Below are 21,738 nucleotides of genomic sequence, written 5' to 3' on the forward strand. Positions count from 1 at the left end.
TGCCTTCAGAACCGCAAGGTTTCCGTCCATGATCACGTTGATAGCAGCCATATTTTCGTCTGCAGTGGCTGCGGCAAACAGCAGTTTCATTTTGACTAGGTGCGAAGCTGTCAGGGATGAAGATTGTGGATTATATCGCAATAGATGGGCAATTTGTTGGCGACCAGCTCACGGGCAAAAAAATAATTGGGATGCGTTGCAATGCCTTTGCCGCTGTGAGTGCTAATCAGTCACGAGAGGACGAGAAATGCAGCATCTGTACGGCTTTTGTGCAAAATAGAAACAGGATTTGCCGATTCGTATAGTAAATAAAAGTGTGTTGACATAGTATGAATTTTGTTTATTGTTTTCTTGCTACCCTCGATAATTTGACATTCATTTAACTCGGATATCTTTTTCAGTCCCGTTGAAATCCGAGTTAACAAGGAGTTACTTAGTAGCTAAAATGCCACACAATTTGAGACGGCTTGTAGCATGAACATCTTGACCAGCAGCTTCGCTTGGCTGGCCAACAGTAGACAAGACAATGTGCCAATCCCGTGTAATCACACTAACTGTAGCATTGTGTACTAATGACAGTGCAAAGTTGTAACTTAGCACTGCTCACATACAATGTGTTGTCATGGTAAGTTGCCAATAGGCCATAAAAAATTCTGTAAGAACCCTTTTTTGGGTGACTGTCAACAACAATGTGTCAACATTCAATCAATATAGCCACTCTAACACCACCGCCACAAAGCCTGGGTTGGCATCCGAAATGCATGCCGCACCGGTGTATGCGAACCCTGATAAACGCATCATGTGACAACCGGGCGCCTCTTTGGTGCTCCTTTCTGGACACGCTGCGCCATCTAGTAGTGCTGCCAAGAAATCCGGGCGTGGCCTCTGAGACCAGAAGTGTGGTGCGCCGATGCCTACAAATGCTGAGGATTGTTCCCTCGCTTACTACATACTCAGTGGCATATACTCAGTGACCCAAGTGCGCGAGAAGTTCATTGAAAAGTAGCCCATACACAGTGCATTTCTAACACAGCCTGCAAATGCATAGGGGTGCTATCCTTGAGTAGCCCCTGTGACGTGGGTTCAATTATGCTCATCGTCGGAGAAATTTAAGGGATCGTTTTCATCATTACAGGGCGACACATTCTCAGTGGCACATACCTCGTTACCCATGTTGGCATCAAGGACATTCATTAACAGCTGCACACACCTACTGGCAGCACATACCCAGTGACCCAAGTTGGCATCAAAGAGGTTCATTGAAGACCAGCACAGACCAAACGACACGTGCCGAGTGCTCCAAGTCGGCGTCAAAGAGCTTCTTCGGACAGTGGTGTTTACCCAGTTCTGCATCTACAGTGACCCATGTCAGCGTAACTGAGCTTTACTGAAGAGCGGCACGTATGTACACACTGGCACATACCCAGCGACCCTGGTTGATCCAATGGTTGGTTTCGAACCCTGTTACCTCAGCACAGCAGCCTGATGCGTTAACCATGGTCTAGTGACTCAGGTAGACAGGAAAACAGATACGAACAGACAGCGAGATGGCCCCCAGAAAGTGTTTGCAGTACTCCTTGAAGTACACTATAAAATTGACAGACGCTCCTTTGCTGGCCCATCTGAGGCATGGCGCTTGCATTTCTCTCACATATACCCAGTTGCAAGTTTTTTTTTCCTGTTGATATTAGTGTTTACGCTTATGATGAATATTGGATATAAAGAATATATTTTTGTTCCAAATGAAACTTCATTATAATAAAGTCTGACTGCATAGATGACGGTCACTCACCTTGAGCAGGCCCAGGTGTACCATAAGTTCATTGGTGAGCCATGGTAAATGGTTCTCCTTTTTGGCGAGGCTGAATGCAGCTGAAAGCAGCGAGTCAGCACAGTCCACAGCGAGGTGTCTCCCTGCATCACCTTCCTCGCCACTGCCCACCACAGATGCCACCTGTGCCAGATACCGCACAACACTGTACTCAAGGAAGGATGGCGCAAACCAACAGGGACGGGATAGACACGCCCAACAATCAGTACTTCTAAGTCACAACATTTTAGTGGAGACAGTGGGGCAAATTGGCCTACATTTATCTCAGCAACGACACCAAAGTACCACTGCAGTTGCAGTGTGAATATGGCACAAAACCAAAGAAGCACTAGGGCAGACACAACTTGCAGGTGAATTGCAGCGACCTTACCTGCCACAGTGTCTTGATGGCTCTGGCATTCTGCTGCTCAACGCAAGGGCACTGGTTCGATTACGGGTCGCAGCAGTCGCATTTAAGTGGGCACAAAGTTAAAAAAGGTTGCGCTTTTTAGGTGCACATTAAAGAATCGCAGACTGTAAAAATTAATCTGGAGCCCTCCACTAAGTTAAATCTCATAACTCATTGTGCAGTTGTGGCATGTTCAACCTCACAATTTAATTTGGTTCATGTCTCTTTGGTGGAAAACTAGGATACTTGTACACACAATAAAACTGAGCACAAAGCAAGGAACTACACAACCAAAAATTTGTGCTAAAACTGCATTCAGAGGAAGAGAAAGAAAAAAAAGAGAGGAGTCCCGTATGGCCCAGCGTTAGCAAAAGTTGCTTCATTTGAAGTAATGAACTTATCTTGCCATACCACAAACAATGGAGTCCCCACGTTTCTATTAATATTTGCCAATCAGAGTATTAATATTAATAGTATTAATATTATTACTCTGAAAATTCAGGTTGTGTTCTGAATTTTTGTCAAAATAAAGACGTACTAGTGCCATGTTAGTGAGCCAACAAGACTAACACGAGTATGTACAGTGGAACCCCAGTTATATGCACTTTCTCAGGAGCACGTGAATATGTAGTATAATCTGGGCGTTGTATAATCTACACCAACAAAAATTGTATCTATATAATATAATATATGTTGTGCGCTAAATAGTTGACAGAATGAGAGAGAGAGAGAGAGAGAGAGAGAGAGAGAGAGAGAGAGAGAGAGAGAGAGAGAGAGAGATACAAGCTTAAATGATATGCTGGAGATGTTAGCCTGGCTGTTCGCCTCACATGCTACTCCAGGTGCTGGGTGGTGATTATGATATATACAGTGATAAACACTTAACAGCGCATACAGTCAAACACACACGCATACAGGGCCCAATATGAAAGTAATGTGCATGATTTTATTATGACACGACTATCCATGGCAGCACAGTAAAACTGGTCTGGAAATGTGGCGAGGGTTCTGCCCTGCCAATGCAGCTGGTCACCGGTTTACTCTGAGCAGTGTGAGCGGATAACACGGCGCGATGGAGTGTTCGCTTGAACAGCGATATGCTATCAAGTTTTGCGTGAAGCTTAGAAAGAACGCAACTGCATTTCAAGGTCACAGTCCTCGAGGTGGCACAAGGCTTTCAAGGAGGGCTGGGAGGAGGTCGCCGACGAACGCCGTTCTGGACGCCCAACAACGACCAGAACCGACGAAAATGTTGATTGTGTGCGTGAAGTTTTGCATTCCAACCGTTGATTGAGCATCCAGCAAATTGCTTACACCCTACACATGTCCATATTTGCAGTACGTGAGGATCTGCAAATGCGCAAGGTCTGCACAAAGCTTGTGCCGAAAGTGTTAACGGAAGATCAGAAAGAACTTCTGAGCTTTGCGCAATCAAGAATTGTTGGATTTGATTCAAAATGAGCTGGACTTTCTTAACTCTGTCGTAACTGGGGACGAATCCTGGATGTTCGAGTACGACCCAGAATAGAAAAGGCAGAGCAGCGAGTGGCACACCAAATCATCACCCTGCCCCAAGAAAGCGCGAATGAGCAAGTCTCGCATCAAAACGATGCTCATTGTCTTTGACGCCCGAGGATTTTGAGTTTGTACCGCAGGGAGAAACTGTCAACTCAGCTTTTTACCTGGAAGTGCTCATGAGATTGAAATGCCGGGTCGCACACATGAGAGCTGACATCAAAGACAGTCAAGCTCCACCATGACAATGCCCCCAGCCACACGTCCTTCATCGTTACTAACTTCCTGGCCCAGAGCAACACCCTGGTGGTCCCCCATCTCCCTTACACCTCCGACGTGGCTCCGCGCGACTTTTTTTTTGTTTCCCCGACTGAAGACAGCGCTGAAAAGAAAGCATTGGGAGACCGTGGAAAACATCCAAAAGCATGTTACAGCGTTCCTTAGAGGCATTCCGGTCGAGGACTTCCAGAGTGCCTTCCAGGCGTGGCAGATATGTCTTCGCAAGTGTATTGATGCAGGGGGAGGTCCGGTTCGGTCAATAAATATATTTTTCCCAGAAAACGAACATTACTTTCATAATGGACCCTGCATAACTATAGATATTGACAAAGTTTCGTTTAAGGCTTGTGGCCCGCAAGAACGTCAGCAGCGCTTTTGTGGCACGTAACAGGCAGATGGTGCTTTGGCATGGGCCGAGAATGCGCCGCAGTTCTAAACTTGAGTTCCGTTGCAGGTGTAGTGGCACTTTCAAAGACTGTCTCTCTGACGTGGGCCGGCAGCAGTCGCACAGAAGATGTTGCCGGTCTTCAGGGGCATAACATTCAAGGCACATTGGCGAGTCCATCAGTTGAATTTTGCACTTGAAGTAGTTTGTGTAGGCTATGTCGAATCTCGTGAGGTATAGGTATGTTTGGTCTTGTCTGCTGAGGCCTTGTGGCATATAGAAGTCGCACAATGGATCAATTTTGCATAGGGGCCTGTAATGAGACTTGCATCTGTCTAGAGGGATTGCTACGTCTTTTCTCAAGAAAGGTATCTGGACCATTATTCTTGACGTGTCGTGTCCAACTTTGGCAGCATGGTCAGCCTGGACGTTGCCTTGTATTCCGAAGTGGGGCTGTTAACCACTGCAACACTATGCTGCGATGCAATTCGCAGCCTTCAAGTGGGGCTGTTAACCACTGCAGCACAATGCTGCGATGCAATTCGCAGCCTTCATTGCGTAGGTGTCTGATGTCCATGATGAGTTCTTTCTGCATGCGTGGCAACTTCAGGGACTGCAGGGCCACTCTTTAGTTGGTGAACATGACCCAAGACTCAGCTGTCTGATCTGTACTGTAAATAAAAGCCACCGCAGTGCAGCTGGTTCAGTGGCTGTAGCTGAAGTATGGTGACTGAAAATGGCAGAGATGGTAACACTTGCAGATGGAATCTACACACCAATGGCAAATGGTGTGGATGTAACGGAGCCATCAGTGTAAATATGACGGTGAGCGCTGTAGCTGGTGTTAAATGCTCTAGAGCAAAATATGTTGGCGCTGAACTAGGAGTATTTCTCATGCTCTAGGACCCAGGCACGAAAATGACAACTGACCAAGGAAATTCGCACGATGGCTCTGTCGGCCTAGAAGGGTTTTGATAATTCACCAGGAGCAAGCTCCGCACCTTAGGATCACTAATCAAGCTGTCTCAAGTAAGCAGATGACCTGGCAATCTGGCACCAAAGCTCATATCTACTCGAAGAAGCTCCTGCTGCAGAAGCACTGCAACCAATAGGCATCTGCTTTCTGCAAGGGTTAGAGTAGCGAGAATTTTCAATTTGAGATACAGGCTAATACCTTGCAGGACTCGAAAACCAAAACTTCCAAAAAGTAAACATGACAAGAATACTGCATTGCAGGTGCACACTTTTTTGGAGAGATTAAGCAAACCATGTCCTGCGATCCACGCCTGCCAGCATGCTAAGACATTGTTTTTTCATTTATGGACTTAAAAAAACAGTTATTTCTTGGACTTTCTTTGAGTAACGCAGCAACAGCTGTCCCTCAAGCGCAGCAACGTCTGCAAGGAAGTGGCCTATGTATGTGGCATCTGCGTAGACAATGCTCTGAATGTTGTCAATGCTATGCAGCATATCTGCGAACAGAGACACAAGTGTGGAAGTATCGTGGCGTCATCTTCATCCGAGGTGGCAGCCAGCAGTGTGGGCATGATATGACGACCCGCTAAAACTGGAAACCCAATGACAGGCACGTGACAAGTCTTGTGCTCGTGCGTGAACAAAGCTTGTAAGTGTGTGTGTGAACATGCATATCCGATAGGATTTGCATCTGCATGCCTTCTGGTGGCTAATCAGTTTGATCTTCGCACATGCTTCTGCACTTTCCATACACAGTTTTGGAGATAGTATGCAGTTGACAGCATTCTTGGCACTGTATGAAAATAGCGAGCTTGGCACAGCATCAAAAGTGCTGCCGGCCACATATGCAAATGGATACAGTGTTGGGAGCAGATGCTGCTGAGAGAAAACGCTGAGAGAGAGGAAGTGCAATGAGATGGCAACTAAGGGATGAAGGCGGGCAATGCTTGAGCACCGCGAAGACAGAGAACAGAAACGAATGATAAAAGTGCAGCAAATGTGAACGAAAAAAAAAAGGAGATTAGGCGCAAGCCCGGAAACCAGTCGGAGCTTTCCGCATGTGACGGGGCATTCTCCCCTTCCTGACGGAAGGGACGGCACCGCGAATGAGCTGCCAGAAGCTGGCAGCAGTTCTGATGCAGTTGCAGTTGGATTCGCAGTTTCGCGTGGGCCGCTGTACGAGACAGAACATGCATAATCTCGTGTCATATAATCAAGGTTCTTTTAATGCACTGTTTCGATGGGGAGTTCGCTGGGACTGCAATAATCCGTCGTAAAAGCCGGGCCGTTGTGAAATCAGGGGACATATAACCGGGGGTTCCACAGTAAAAGGTTGTCTGCACCACTAAAGTTTGACAACTTTGATTCGGTAATGGTAACGGTGCAGTCAGTAGTGGCATACTTGCCTTCATAAATGCAGTTACATAGCCTCGTATAAGGTCCATGCCACTTGCAGATGCTTCCACCTCTTGAAGCAAATGCTGTGAACGCTGACTGCCAAGTTGGGCCAGCTTGGCTGCTGTTGGAGATGACAGGAACTCCTGCAATAAAACAATCACATGTTTTATGCCTGTTTAAGGCAGGCACAAATCATGCATTTAGTGCTCAATGATTAAGTTTAGTTAGGTTTAAGTTCCATTTGTTATCATGCACTGCTTTACAGGTGTACTTCCACATTCAAACCAACGTCAATCCTTTACTCCTTTAACTATACCCTACAGAATGCGTGCTATGATTTCCATTGACCATGTTCAATAGCATTTTACTTCATTTGAAACTGCACATTACAGTGGACTTGTTAAACAGAAGCTCAAGGGACCAGGTAAAGGAATTCCGTTTATCAGAAGTTCCATTTACCAGAGATTGAGCTCAAGCATACATAATGTGCTCTCTTATGCGTTAGCACATGTGGCCCCCACTTTGAAGATTCGCGATGTGGGTGTATGAAGCTTGGTGATAAAAGTTGGCACAGTGCCACAGTGCAGCTGTCACTGTGGATGATAAGATAGGTGAGCTGCATAACACCATCAGCACAGCTGGCACGGTGCCAACTCGCACAGGTAGCACAGCACGGAGCGGATACCTTCAGTGCCCGACATAACTTGGCACTTGGAGAGGCACATAATCAAATAAGTTAAACAATTAGATAAACAATAAGAGAACAATTTATTAAACAATGACAGCAGAAATGAGAGAAGGTTTGCTCACGCGAAATACAGGTTGACTTTGTGGAATGAGGGTTGTTTTTGAAAGGGGCAGATACTTTATTGTCCACAGCGGATAAGCCACTGACTGAGAGCTTGCAACACAAACCATAATAATTATTAAAAAAAAAGAAGTCACCTGCAAAAAACATTTTAATGAAGCAACACCTCTCAAAATCATCAATACGTGTTATCTTCGTCTGTAGCTTGAGCACGTTGGGCATGTGTTTCTGTGCCGCTATGACAAATGCTCAGCAAACTCGCAGCTCACTAACATTGCCAACACAAAAAGAAAAAAAAAAAAAAACACTGCAAGCCACGACCACGGTAGAGCTACACTAACCACAGCACCAACAAAAGCCAGCAAAGGCCAACCTGGCAAAACGTAGAGAACTGGCGATAAAACCCAGAAAGGGAAGGCGAAATGACACCTGTGGCGATGCCACTAAGTGGCCGCTCAGTCTCATCTTCAGCTATATTTAGTTCCATTTACCTGGAATTGGAATGGTTCCGTCTAACAAACACCTTTTTTCGTTGCTATAATGTAAAACCAACCAACCATAAGGCTGATGTTCTGTTTAAGTGACAATTCTGTTTAAGGGATTTCCATTTATTGGGATTCTACTGTATTAACAAAGCACATCAATGAATGAATTCATAGTGCTTAGACAAACGCAGCATCTTTCATGTTTAGACAACAATGTGATACGTGCCATTTCAGTAATTCATTGGATTGGCCCTGTTTTCGTCTAGTGCGACAACTTAGACTAACAGTGGCTTATGGTTACTTTTTCCACTCAGTAAATAAACAATGCTGTTCGTTGCAAAATAGTTTCAATATTATATTTATTCCTAGGGGCAGCATTTCCAGCGTTGCTTACATAGAAAATTTCAAGAGGTTTCTATGGCCTGTCACCATGCATATCATACTCACATGTGGCAATGGCTCCAAGAATAATGGTGTTATGTTTCACTATAGAGCTGAATGCCTATGACAGTTAATTAACCCTGGCCATATAACATGGTATTCAAACTTTCAACTGTTTCCTTCAGCTTAATAATGCGTTTTAACTTTCTTTTTTATCTCCAGCAAATAATGAACTGCAGTGAAAGTTTAAGCTGTGTTCTACTGAATTAAAATTGCTATGGTTCCATGCACTCCTGTATTGAACAAGACCTTTCTACCCAGGTGCATGTGTGGTGAGACTGTAAGTTTACTTTGTCATTGTCCTTCTACCAGATCAAGAACTTTCAAACAAGCATGTTTACTCTTGAAAGTCTAGGCCCTCAGACAAAGCGAGTTTCTCAAGAAAAGTTGAATGTAGACTTAAGGAGAAGTCACTGGCAGGTGCAACAGTTTATTCATTTGAAGAAATAGCTCCTTCAACTACCTGTTTCAATTATGGATGTTTGCAACAAGAATCATCTGCCTCAGAATATGTAAAATTGAATGCAGGAATTGATGCCTGAAGGAGCTGGTACGAAACCGACAAAAAATTCTGTGCACACTTGTTCACCACCATCAGTTCATACCAAGGTAAGATGCATTCAATTTTTAAGGTAAGGTACTGAGATACAAACAATTTATGATCTCTTAATCATTAATGCGATGTTTATCCACAAGATTAGCCTTTGCAAGACTGGGTCACGATCATCAAGAAAGGTTGCACCAAATGCTGCTATGGCTTGTGGAACCATCTTGAGAACTACAATAAGGAAGCAGCAAATGAGTGGGGTTTCAATACATACTGCAATATTGAGGCAAGTAGATGTTTCAGCAGTAGATGTTTCAGCAAGTAGATGTTCAAGTAATAAATCTGAGCTTCATTGTCACAACTCCACTTATGTGGTATTAAGCCTCGGTTGAGCCTTTGCTAGGCCTCGCGTCTTTTGAATAGTGGCTTAACCGTGGCTCAAATCAGATTAAAAGCCTCTGCTTAAAAAATAGCAAGTGCCCTTATGACTGCTAGTTGTTTTTACAACTGCTGATGTTCTATCCTTACCTCTGCGCTGCAGCTTGCCTCGATGTACTCCTTCTCTGATCTGCCTTTTACAGTACTGTCACCTTCATCTTCTTGGGCTTCCTCTTCGTCGTCCTCTTCCTCATCATCAACGCCTTCATCATCACTATTTATCAGAAATAGACACATATGTGGGCATTAGGTTTCATTCACAGGACATCACAATTTGTTTTCTAGGAAGGTTTTCTTTTAAAACCATTAACTGCCTACAAGCGCATGAATGGGGGCATTGTGGCACCAAGGCGATTGCACAATGTAATGCCAGGCTTCTAAAACTTGTTCCAGAGGGACATTAAAGGTAAACATTAAATCAGTCCAGACTGATAAAACATTCATTTGAAACTGTTTTCGTTAATTTTGCAATAATAAGCTGAATATAACAAGAACAAATGAAGGCAGAAGTCAAATTTTTAACATTTCGTGCCATAACTTCAACTCTGGTGCGTCAGTGTGAAGTTACAAAATTTAAAGTATTTTTTGTAAATTGAGCTGCTGTGGCTCAGTGAATGTTCTTGAAACATGCCAAGTTTTGTCTTTAGCTCTTTTAGAATACAGTAAATACTTCATCCTTACGAACTAAAGATTAATTAGTTCTGAGCAAACGTTGTCAAAGTTCATGATGTGACGGCAAGCTGACATGAAAGTTCAAGATGGCGCACTTCGTTTGTGTGACTTTTCTGGCTCATCAAGCCTCTTTTCATGGAAAAAGTGGCTTTCTTGAAATTGTAGAAGGGCACCCTACAAGTGCAGCTCAGTTTATTTTTCTCTTTAGTATCCCTTTTAAGATTCAAATCTTCTCATATAGATTTACTACCACCGTAATTGCACATAAATGTTGCGACCACAAATATATAATGCAAGAGGCGACTTTTGGCTTCTGTAAAAAAGCAAAAAAAAAAGCATTACGATTATACATGTCATGAACTCAACTATAACAGGAGGTGCACTTTAAAGCTCCAAATTTCTAAAAAAAGAATATGTTGTATTCATGTAAATATGGTATAATCACAGACTGACCACAACACAAGTGTTCCTAGTTTCATGATGGACATTAGAGCTCACACATACTTCTTGTGCATCTGCCAAGAGGCACCTGACACTTGGGCAATTTCTGAAGGTAACTTATAAAGCTTGTATTATTGCCTAAAAAAATGGGAGCTAGGGACACCTGAGATGCAAAATGTGATGTACTTTCCTACAATATCTGAGCATTGTGCATGAACTTCAAGCTGTACCAGTGCAAAGAATCACTGCAGCACCACAATTGCAAGAGCAAAGGAGCACGAGGAGTAAACAACAATTAGGTTGAAACTGTACTAGTGCCGAAGTGTGACAATATGCAAATCATCAAAGGAGATACAAAGGTTGTGCACCCTGCCATTTTAGCAAGTGCACTCCGCTGGCAGCCAAACTTTGGGGATTGAGGTATGCCCCAGCGCCTATGCACAAGCATTCGCCTATTCTGTTGTCCCTACGCCTCTCCCCATTTCCACTTGCGACGGTTGTCGCCGGTGGCGCTCCACTTGTAATGGTTTTTGGTGGGGGTGCTTGCATCGTGGAGGAGCCGATGGTGGTTGCCCGTGGTGGGAGCACGGGTCTTCTCTTCGTGAACAGTACTGGGTACGTACACACTCTCCTCTCGTCCGCTGACCCCTTTTGTGCCTCAGACTTGAGCTTGTGTATGGTGCCTTTTCCTATACAGCAAGCGTGTACTTCGTGTTGATATTTTCCGGGTGCTACGCTGAAGAGTGGTGCCTAGTGCTCATGCGTGGTCACATTGCGCTGAGCCACACTTATAGGAGGCCCAAGCTGAAGGAGATTGCCCAAGCTCTCACAAGTTGGCCCATTGCTTATCGCGAGAGCAAGCACCATAACTGTGGGGACCTTTCCCAGCAGAGTGTCGCGGGAGCCTTTGCACTCGCAGCAATGTGCTCTTGGCACAGGAGCTCTTTGCTTCCCGCGAACCCCAGGACCAGGCATTTGTGTAGTGTTGGGTGCTGCCAGAGACAATAAACTGCTTCAGACAATTCAGGGCATTACTGTTTCTCTTGTGTGCGTAGCACTTGGAAGCCCACTTACGGCCTGAGCGCACGTGCTAGGCAACGGCTGACACGGCCTTGTGGATTATTAAACTTGATCTCGCAGTGGTCGGCACTCCTGTAAGACCTTAGGACCTCCATAAACTTCATGTCATTGTTGTGTTGCCTCAGTCTTTCAGGAAAGTTCTTGACCTCCCAGAAGTAAGCTGTTTTGATGCCTCTAACATCAGGGGGATTGTATCTCGTTTGACGATTCTCGAATTGTGGGCACTGAGGCAACTCCTGCAGGGAATTTTTGTGGAATCGTGGTACATTCAGGCACTTCTCGGAAACATCAACCATTAGGTGGGAGTTTTGCCCAGTGTATATTACAGTGGCCTTTGCCAAGCTAAGTGAAGCAACTACAGCCAGCTGCACAAGTGCAAAAAATTGCCAGCTCTTTCCCTACCACGCTTACTGGGCATTGTTAGCCCGCTATATATAGTTTGAAACGCTGCTTTCGAGACCTTCCGCGCCGCTCACGGACACACTGTGCTGTTGGACCCGAAGGAGCACTATCTTTTTCATTCATAAGCTATTTGCTCTTTTCCGGCCAGGTGGTAATTTTTGAAAGCGCTCTCAAGTTTCACAATTGTCAAAGTAGACAACAAGAATGGATGCCTCTATGAGGGGCGTGCAGGCTACGATTCCGCTACGTCTGTGGCTGGTTTTATTAAAACATGGAGAGTCTGAGGATGCTGCTTTTTCGTTGGACTTTGACTCTTAGAGCGACGACGACGCAAACCCGCCCAGAACATCGACGGCTGCAGCCGGCAGGCCCAACAGCAGTGCTTGCAGTTAAATTTTTGTAGTGGGATACGTGTTCAATGAAAAATTTTTATTTCTATGGAGATGGTCCCTATTATTAGACGGCGAAATACGAGGGTTGATCCAGAAATAAGATTCCGAAAGAGCTCCAGCCACACGGGAATGTGCGAGGTGAAATCCGGCAACACTGCTGCACGCGGCTGTTCCCCCATTCTTGATTCTGCCCTACCGCGCTTTGCTTCGCCGCTCATTCTTGGCTCAGCAGCCGTCCGATATGGAGGTTTTCACTGTTGATACCACCATGTGCGAGATTCGTTTCGTAATTCGCTTTTTGCGCGCCAAAGGGACTCCACTCGTGGATATTCATTGTCAGTTGACAGAGGTGTATGGCAAGTGTACGTCCATTCAACACGTCCGAAAGTGGTGCAGGGAGTTTAATGTCAGTCGAAAGGAAGTCCACGATGAAGAACGGAGTGGAAGACCATCAGTTTTGGAGGCGGTTATCAAGATGATCCAACAAGAATTGCTTCAAAACACGAAGATCACCCTCCGTGAACTTGTTTTTCAGATTCCTGGGAATTCTCACGGTAGAGTAGAAATAGCTTTTACTGAAAAATTTGCGTATCACTAGTGTTGTGCTCAATGGGTACCGCGGCTATTGACATCAGACCACAAGGAGAAACGTCTTGACTGCCCTCGCCAGTTTCTTCAAAAGTGTCAAGAAGATAAGGAAGGATTGTTGGACCCTATTGTTACAGGAGACGAAACGCAGGTGTCTTATTTCATTCCCGAAATGAAACAAATATCCAAACAGTGCCGCCATCCAGAGTCACCAGTCGCAAAGAAGTTCAAACTCGTTCTGCTGGCAAAGTCTAGGCCAGTGTTTTTTGGGATCGTAAGGGGATACTGCTGTTCGATTTCGTGGAACGTGGGACAGCAATCGACTCAGACAGTTATTTTGCAACACTAAGAAAACTGTGGCGAGCTATCCAGAACCGCCGGCGAGGATGAATGCCAGCCATTTGCTGGCATTCGTCCGCTGCTTCACGACAACGCCTGACGCTGCTTCACGACACAACACCTGACCTCATGTCTCTCGTCAAACCCGTCATGCCCCACCCACCGTACAGTTCCGATCTCGCGCCTAGTGATTATCACTTGTTCCCCAAGTTAAAGGAACATTTGAGTGGCCAATGCTTCCGGAGCGACGATGCAGTCAAAGAAGAGGTGAAATGCTTCCTCAACAGGTTGGTGGCGGAGTTCTACGACATTGGGATACAGAAATTGGAGCACAGTCTACAAAAATGCTTAGAAAAAGATGGTGATTATGTAGAAAAATAGAGCAAAGTTTCATCTTTCCAATTATGCAAATTTTTATGAGAATAAACAATGTTGTCTATTTCTAAAATTTATGGTAACCTTATTTCTGGATCAACCTTCATATTTTGCCTATCTCATAATTTTAGTTAAATCTTTTTCTTAGTAGATACAAATGTGCCTTTACAAACATTGCTCAATTTTATCACACAAATCTTGCTAATAAAGCTTTTATGGATTAAAAGGGCACTTATTCTGCTTTTTGTTTATTATATAGAATATTGAGTGCAGTAGTCCATTCAGAAAAAGAAATCTGGTGTAACCTACAAAAAAACACCTATTTTCCCCATGGTAGGGAAAGAGTAAAAAAAGGTGCCATCACTTGATGTAGTAACCCCTGAAGGAGGGGCTGAGCTGGTCACGAAATGTTGGGTTGTTTTAATGTTTTTGTCATTATTGAAGTTTATGGTGTCAGTTTGTGACTTGCCCAAAGACAGACTTCTGTCAAATGTTTTTACACTATGAATTATCTAGAATCACACAGTTATAGGGCGAGAAAACCCGTCCCCACTGTGAGAGTACCCTATCTTCTTTCTATCACGAACTGTGCTTGTCACAAGCAAGAACATATCAAGCCACATGCCACTTGTGGGCTGTCTCTTTGAGACCTTTTCATTAACCGAAGGTTATCCCAGTTGGTGTTTCTCACCAAAGTGAATACCACAATGGTCAGAGCACTATGGTGACTGAATTCCCAGTGAAGCCACGCTGATGGCATGTCGATAGAGCCGTTTCGCAAAAACGGCCATAAAGGAACCACAGGTTCAAGGTGAAAATCAGTCCGAGCCCTCTATTGCGGCATACCCAATAGCCCAGGTGTAGCTTTGAGTCATTGAAACTGATCAATCAATCAAATAAGCAGCATTTTCATTCTCTCTGAGCAGCCAATGGGACTAGGCCTCATGGTGAGCACAATAAAAACTACATCATGTTCACTGAGAAAAAAAGACAAAGTGACACAGGGTGCAGTTACAAATGAAACAGCGAGAAGATGTTGCCATCTATAGATTCTGTCACCACTTTAGATGGCAGAGGTGATAGTGGCACTAGGACAATGGTTACCAGTGAGGTGAGATTTAATGTTGGCTCTTCACCACAACCATTTGCGTAGCGCCCAAAGCTCTTTGTTGCCCTTTTCTTTTGCGATTCAGATAAAAATTTTGTTGTTACGAGCTGTTCCTTGACACGGCTTATACTACGTATTATTTGATGAAAAATGTTAAACTTCGCCCACTGCATGCCCTTCTGCCAAGTTTTCATGTTTACACCTCAGAAAATAAGTAGGCCTGAAAATTCAGGCTTGCCTCCTTATAGCACAGTAGAATTTTGTTGATGCAACCTTATTTCACATGATTTCCCGGCATCAATGTTCACGATCAAGAACACAAAAAAATGACCCAGTACAGTTACGCTTATTTTTTTTACTTGTAGTTATGTGCCAGGGAAATACAACCTTTTTGTGCCAACATTCAGTACATTACCAAACTGCGATTGTAAATATTTTCCAGCCGCCAGATCCAATCTGAACTAGAAAAGGCGTGAGGCATGTGCGATCGAGAATAGCCGTCCGCCGCAGCAGCTTCCCTGCAGTACTCACAAGCCGATGTCATGATAATTTGCTGGCACGTACTCAGTTACAGGCAAATCTCCTCGCGGATCGTCGCACCTCACATTCACAGCTATTGCTGCAAGCTCTACCGATAAGCATCTTCCCCTATTTCTGTAACAGTGCGTGTGGTGTTAGTGCTATTGGAAGCACAGTGCATGCTTTTATAGTAGTCTATAACTCAAAGGCGCCGCTGTTTCCTGCTGCAGTGAGCGTCATGTTTTGCTCTGGAGGCATCATACTGCGGCATTGCACAGCAGCTTAATTTTGTTTCGGTTAGCGGTCACCATCTTAAAATAATGCGAAGCTGCTGACCTAGGCTGAATTCAAGGAGCTTGCCGTAAGCTTGTTGTAAGCCTGCCGAAGCCGCAACAACAATGTACATTTAAGGCCGCCCAGGCCCCAAAAGCTCAGCACACACCGACGTCTCGGGCTGCAACAATTCGCGCAATGCTTCACATTATGTAAATGCCAGCTACAGTCGAGCCTGCCAAATTGTTTTCATGAATTTAGATTGTACAATTTACGTTAGTTAGGGTGTCTATTCTAATGTCGTTTCTCAAGATATATGAACGTGGTTTTACTGTATTTCATACAAAAATAAATACAATAATTAAATCTTAATCGGGCATCGGTTTAAGGCACTAAAATAGTTATAGTGGGAATTGCACAACAAGCTTTAGCAAGGAGTCACCTGAAAGCACACAGTGCCTCGATCTTGCCCACTGCTTCCATTATTGCCTCCAGCATGTTCACTCCTTCAGGGCCAAACTTATTACCTGTGAAATGGAAACAAGAAAGAGATTTGGCTGGTCTGTTTGACATGTCCTAAGTTGGTGCAGTGCTAAAATGCCCCCCCCACACAAATGGCTTTTGCAAGTATGTACACTATAGATTGCAGCAACATTTTTCATGCTTTAAATACTCTCAAATGTTGCTTTTAACCTCTTAAGTGCCGTGAGAAGTTTAAAGAAGTAGATGAAACGTGTGGATTTTGTGAGAAAAACAAAACGCATTTAGTTTGCCAATTTTTTCTAAAAAAAGACATGATATGAGGAATGCCTATAGTGCTTTTACTGCTTTTGTCGAGAAAAATAGGAAAATATATGTATTACTTATTTATGTGACAAAATTATGAGGTAATGCAATGACGAGTGAACTCGTCATCGGCATGTAAGAGGCTATGGCACTGACAAAGCTGCAGTTATGGAGCAGTAACCAAATGAAGAAAGAAGAGGAAGACTTCACCAGCGTTGGAGAGATTATCTGGCACGCTACCTAAGACGATGTGTGTAAAAGATAAAAAGAAGAAAGAAGTCAGACCATATGCATGCGCGTGCACACGCGCGCGCCCACACACACACACACACACACAAAAAGCAAATTTCAAGGGTTAGCTTCAATTAATACATGTGCCTCGTTCCACCGTTCTTTTTTTTCCGTCAAATGTTACCTACAACAAGACTTGTATTCCTTCTCTGCTATTCCAAGCTGTAACACACTATTTTGTTCAGCTGAAACCAGATAAATGTTTTTGACACCTTTATGAGCACCTGGAACAGGGGTTCTCAAACATTTCTGTCTTTCGGTAAATACATAAGCCTTTCCAGTGCTCCCTCCCATCTCTGTACCGATGTGTTTATCCATGGGCTCGCAATGATGTCACAATGAATGAACTGAATGGCTAAACACAGTACAGTCGAACCCACTTATATTGATACCAGTTTTAACAATATATTGATTATAACAATGAGAAGCTGCTGCACCGTCGACTTTTGTATGTTTTCGATGGTGAAATAACCTGGTTACCACAATGCCTGATGCCGCATTACCAGTTATTATGATGAAGTCTGGCCGCTGGGTGTCCCAAGCCGAAAGGTAGTGAAATGAGGAATCCTTGAAAAGAAAAAAAGAAAACGAGAAATTCGAGCCGCTGCACGACGGGCCGCTGCTCCAACAGCCGCTGGGCGCTCATCTTCTAGCCATCTCAGTGCAGCTCTCTCCTGTCACCCTTCCACCCCTCCGAACACGAATGGGCGGTGCCCATAGCTCTACGCTGCCCCACCCTCCGAAACATAAATGGACCGCGCCAACTATGCTGCAAGCAGATTGCTGGCATGTTGCTTCATGGCTCCTCATTCAGTGCAGTCGTGCGAACAGCTTAATCGGCCGCGTTCGTTTTTGTTGGCTGTGTCGAAGTCGTTCATGGCCACGCTGTTTCCCAACTTCGTTCACTTGACTCGCCGCGAAATGGAAGATGGCTGATCAACCCGCTGATCATAGGCAATGCACGATGTTGCCAGTGAAAACAAAGCGCATGGCTATAGATTTGGAAACTAAGTGCTTCTAACTGATGAGACGATCGTCATGAACGTGCTTGCATCGGATAGCGACAGCAATGACACAGTAGGGAAGGCTGCCTCAACGTTGTCCTCACAGGAGGCCTGGCATGACTCAGTCCCCCCCTCTGGGGTTTGGTTTTCGCGAGGAACCTTCCGCTGCACTACGTGGAGCGTTTGGATACCTTGGAGAAGGATGTCGGCAAGTTTCACATAAAGCATGCAAGGCAGACAGGCATAGGCTTTTGTCGTGCAAGCCAGTGAGAAGTATGTGGTGAGATGCTTGTGACAATCTCTGCTCAATGTTTCTTCTGGATTTGTCAAGCTGACAGGCTGCCGCAGCGGCCTTCTCACAATTTTTAAATGGTCCCTTTTGGGGCCACCAATGTGATGCCTCGGCAATGCTCACATATCACTTGCCACATGTGACACTTCTTCGGAGTTGTTATAGCATTGCCATTCTTTCACGCCAACAGTCGCAGCTTGTTACACACGATGGGAGTGCCCAGGAAGCAGTTAAACGAGTGAATACAATCAGCAGCCAAGCGGAGGAAGGTGGTCGGGAGGGGCACTGGCCTCCCCGCCTATATTAGTTTTCTCATATCAGCTCTGCCATCCCCTTATTTTGGTTTTTTCATGCAACCCGGTTATATAACAATTATTGGTTATAGCAATGGAATTTTCGTGGCACTTGAATATTGTTATAAATGGGTTCGACTGTATGTACAATATAGAAATCAGAACAAGAGTGCACAGATTACTGTGTCATTTTAATAAGGTAATCAGTCTGGCTTTGTGCCGCACAGAGTTGGAGCCTGCGTGATGACGTACGTACTAGCAATTATAAACTGCATCAGGTGATCTTTTTGTTTTGTGAAACTGAGGTTTCTGTGTTTTAAAAGTGAAAAATAATTCTACATGCCCTCATAACCGTCCTGTTGGCTACTATGTTGTACACGAACATGTTTAAATATGATTTCACCAGAAATTCGGGCATCAGGTACATGTATTATGGCCACATGAATGAAACAAGAACAACCACAGTAGCATCCTGCCGCCGCATGAGCTTTAGGCCCCCTGCACTTATGGTTTGGTGTGTAACCTTCGTTCTCAAAGGCCATCTCTTTTTAACCGGAGAACTCACGGCCATAGTGGTACATCAGCACATGTAACGTTCTCCTCCAGCACTGCTCCACACACCCGAATGCAGCACCACCTACTATTCGTCTCTTACTCTAAGCACGAGCTCACCATCGCTGATGTTAAGATCATCGTCCTGATGCAAATGAAGTGTTGTAAGCAAGAGTTATTCTTGCACACAAGTGTCGCAAGACACTTGTGCTGAAGAATGGTCTTGGATATACATATCGCAACACTAAGCCTAAAAACATGAGCCATTCAGCCATGCTATGCCTCCGGCAAAGTGCCGTTCATGAATGTTTATCCCGAATAAAGTAAGAAAGGACAGAGTGCAGAACCAAACCAGTCGATATAAAACCTGCACTGTGCCAACACCAATATGCCTGTACCGAAAATCACATGCGAATGCGCCCCGCATGTACTTAATCCATTATTTGAACAGCTGATTGTTGTCCGTCAACAAGAGGCGACCAGGCAGACACTGCTAGATTCAGAGGTGTGCTTTCAGCTTGCAGAACTTTAGAGTCTGTTTCTGCTCCCGTGCTACAAAGTGCTTTCACTAGTGTGCTGTATGAAAAGCGTTCAGTGCAGATAGCGTGGGCCTACAAATCGCACAGCGATTAGTCTTGTGCACTGCTTTTGGGTGGGTCTGCCTTGCAGTGACTACCGAAGGGCAGATGTAGCATGCAGTGGCTTCATTAAATCGAAAACCCAAAACTTTGTTCTCTAAATCAAGAAATTGCGGAATGAACAGGGAAAAGCGGAATGGGTCGGCTTCGTATTTGCCACTTACGAAACCGTAAAATGCTGCTCACTGAATCCCCGGGGGTTTTTGCAAACGAGTATGAGAACCCCTCAACTAGAGGAACTACTTAATCACAGCAGTTTCAACCTGCTAGCTTTTACAGTTTTCTCAAAGTGATCTAATACTCTGGAGCTCCAAATACAGCACTTTCAAGACTTATTGATCATTGGGAACTTCTCTGGCTGTTTAAATAATAACCAGGCAACTATCAACACCTCCACCATTAGCTACATGTGGTTTTCGCCAAATGTCAGCAATTACAGTTTAGATCACTTGGGCACAGTGAAGTAACTGTTTAAACATTGACATCAGATGAACAAAATACAACCCTGGCATGAAAGTTTCACAGGCAACACTAAAATCTTGGTTCGCCTTTTTTTTTTTTAAGTGGCTGTCTACGCCGTAATTACGATATGAGACATGAACTCATTGATTGTACAATAAATCCATAATCTAATACTAGCTTTGGGAAAAAAAAAAAAAGAAAGAGACGTCATTTCAGTGTAGGCATAGTGAATACCACCAAGGCAACAAAATATTACACATTGGAATACTGATATAACAAATTTCCAGCCACCATAAGAATGAAAGATTGACTAGGCAAGCATAAGCTCTTGCTAGTACAATAAGGCATCTCTGCATAAAAATAATTTTAAAAATTAACCTCTGAGTTTACATGCCAATATAATGATCCAATTAAAAGTCAGAGTAGTGGGGGCTCGGGATTAATTTGAATCACCTGGGCTTTTTTAACATGAGCCTGAATTTAAGTAAACAAGTATTTTTCCATTTCGTCATGGAAGTGCGGTCCAATTCGAATCCACGAATTTGAGCTCAGCTGTGCAATGCCTTAGCCACTACGCTACCACGGCGAGTTAGCTTTGCAAATTACACCTGAAACCGTTGCCTCTTAGTACTCGCTCAGTATTTCTCATTGAGAGTGGATTAATAACAGATTACAAGTGCCTTTGCAGAGTTCTCAACAACTCTTACCTCGTATTCTATATATTCGACTACTGAATACTCGAACCATGTAAATATTCAACAAGGCTGCTCGACTCTTAATTGCAATTTCATATATTTACAGCCCCGTAAAGATACCTATTGAAGTGTTTATTACGAAACTAAGCTCTGAAAATATCATTCAGTAGAAGTGCAACATGCTCAGATCTGAAGAGGCAAGCACGAGAAGCAAGAAGTATTGTGTAAGCTCTCATTAGAGTGGCAGGTTATGTGTGAAACGAAGAACTACATAGGGAACAATACACAGGAACACTGAAATCAAATCTATGAACTCAAGGGTGCCCCGACTGAAAACTCACTGTTAACAGATACCCAAATTGAAACACGTCCATACATGCAATGCACTGCTAGCCTCAAGTAACATACCGTCAAGTTCAAGTGATTCCAAATCTGGCTTTCCTTTGAGAGCTTCAACAATTGCAAGGCCCCCATCCAGTGCCACTTCATTGTTGCCAAGATTCACTTCCTGAAACATCAGGTTGCCACTTAATCAACTCTGTCCACCTCCGAGGTCGCAATGCTGGCAATATTATCAAAGTGCCACCTACAGCTTTGACCAAGAAGACTCCAAGGACGTGGAGAAAAAAGAACTTCAGATAGAATTCGATTGTAAAATGGGGGAAGAGGCCAAAAAGGGGCATAATCATAAACCAAAAATACTTGTTCCTGCATTGCACTAAGCATAACCAACTGCTGCATGGGCTAAACGGCTTTGGCGCTTCCGAAGCAGCCTCTGCTGCCGCTGTGTCCATGTGATCCCTCATGCCACGTCACGCCGGCGGTGACACCAGCTTTTTTAGTGGTGGAGCCCGCCCCCAATAGCAAAAAGGTAGGGCCATAATAGCGCAGTTATGAGCACCAAAACGTGTGGTGCAGATCGCACCGAGAACAATGCATTGGCATGTCTACCGGCGTCTGAGATTTACACGGGCTGTGTAACATGACACTGTAAATCTTATCTTGCACACCATGGCTGAACGTGCTTCCGCAGCTGTCATCAGATG

The 21,738-nt window shown here is 44.3% G+C and overlaps 1 protein-coding gene across 2 annotated transcripts in view; it reads right to left on the reverse strand.

Annotated features, from left to right (window-relative positions):
• LOC135900628 (ran GTPase-activating protein 1-like) overlaps positions 1-21,738 on the reverse strand; it is a 40,808-nt gene that overhangs the window by 5,007 nt on the left and 14,063 nt on the right. Inside the window, exons 9-13 of one of the 2 annotated variants that reach the window (XM_065430099.2) lie at positions 21,101-21,196; positions 16,122-16,206; positions 9,581-9,704; positions 6,780-6,914; positions 1,793-1,954 (exon numbers count right to left, since the gene is read on the reverse strand). In XM_065430099.2, the coding sequence (XP_065286171.1) occupies positions 1,793-1,954; positions 6,780-6,914; positions 9,581-9,704; positions 16,122-16,206; positions 21,101-21,196 (602 nt within the window). Of the gene's footprint in view, positions 1-1,792; positions 1,955-6,779; positions 6,915-9,580; positions 9,705-16,121; positions 16,207-21,100; positions 21,201-21,738 lie in introns of both variants that reach the window. The other variant, XM_070535611.1, reaches the window with a different exon arrangement.

The sequence above is a fragment of the Dermacentor albipictus genome, chromosome 3 (assembly GCF_038994185.2).
Source record: "Dermacentor albipictus isolate Rhodes 1998 colony chromosome 3, USDA_Dalb.pri_finalv2, whole genome shotgun sequence".
NCBI lineage: Eukaryota > Metazoa > Arthropoda > Arachnida > Ixodida > Ixodidae > Dermacentor > Dermacentor albipictus.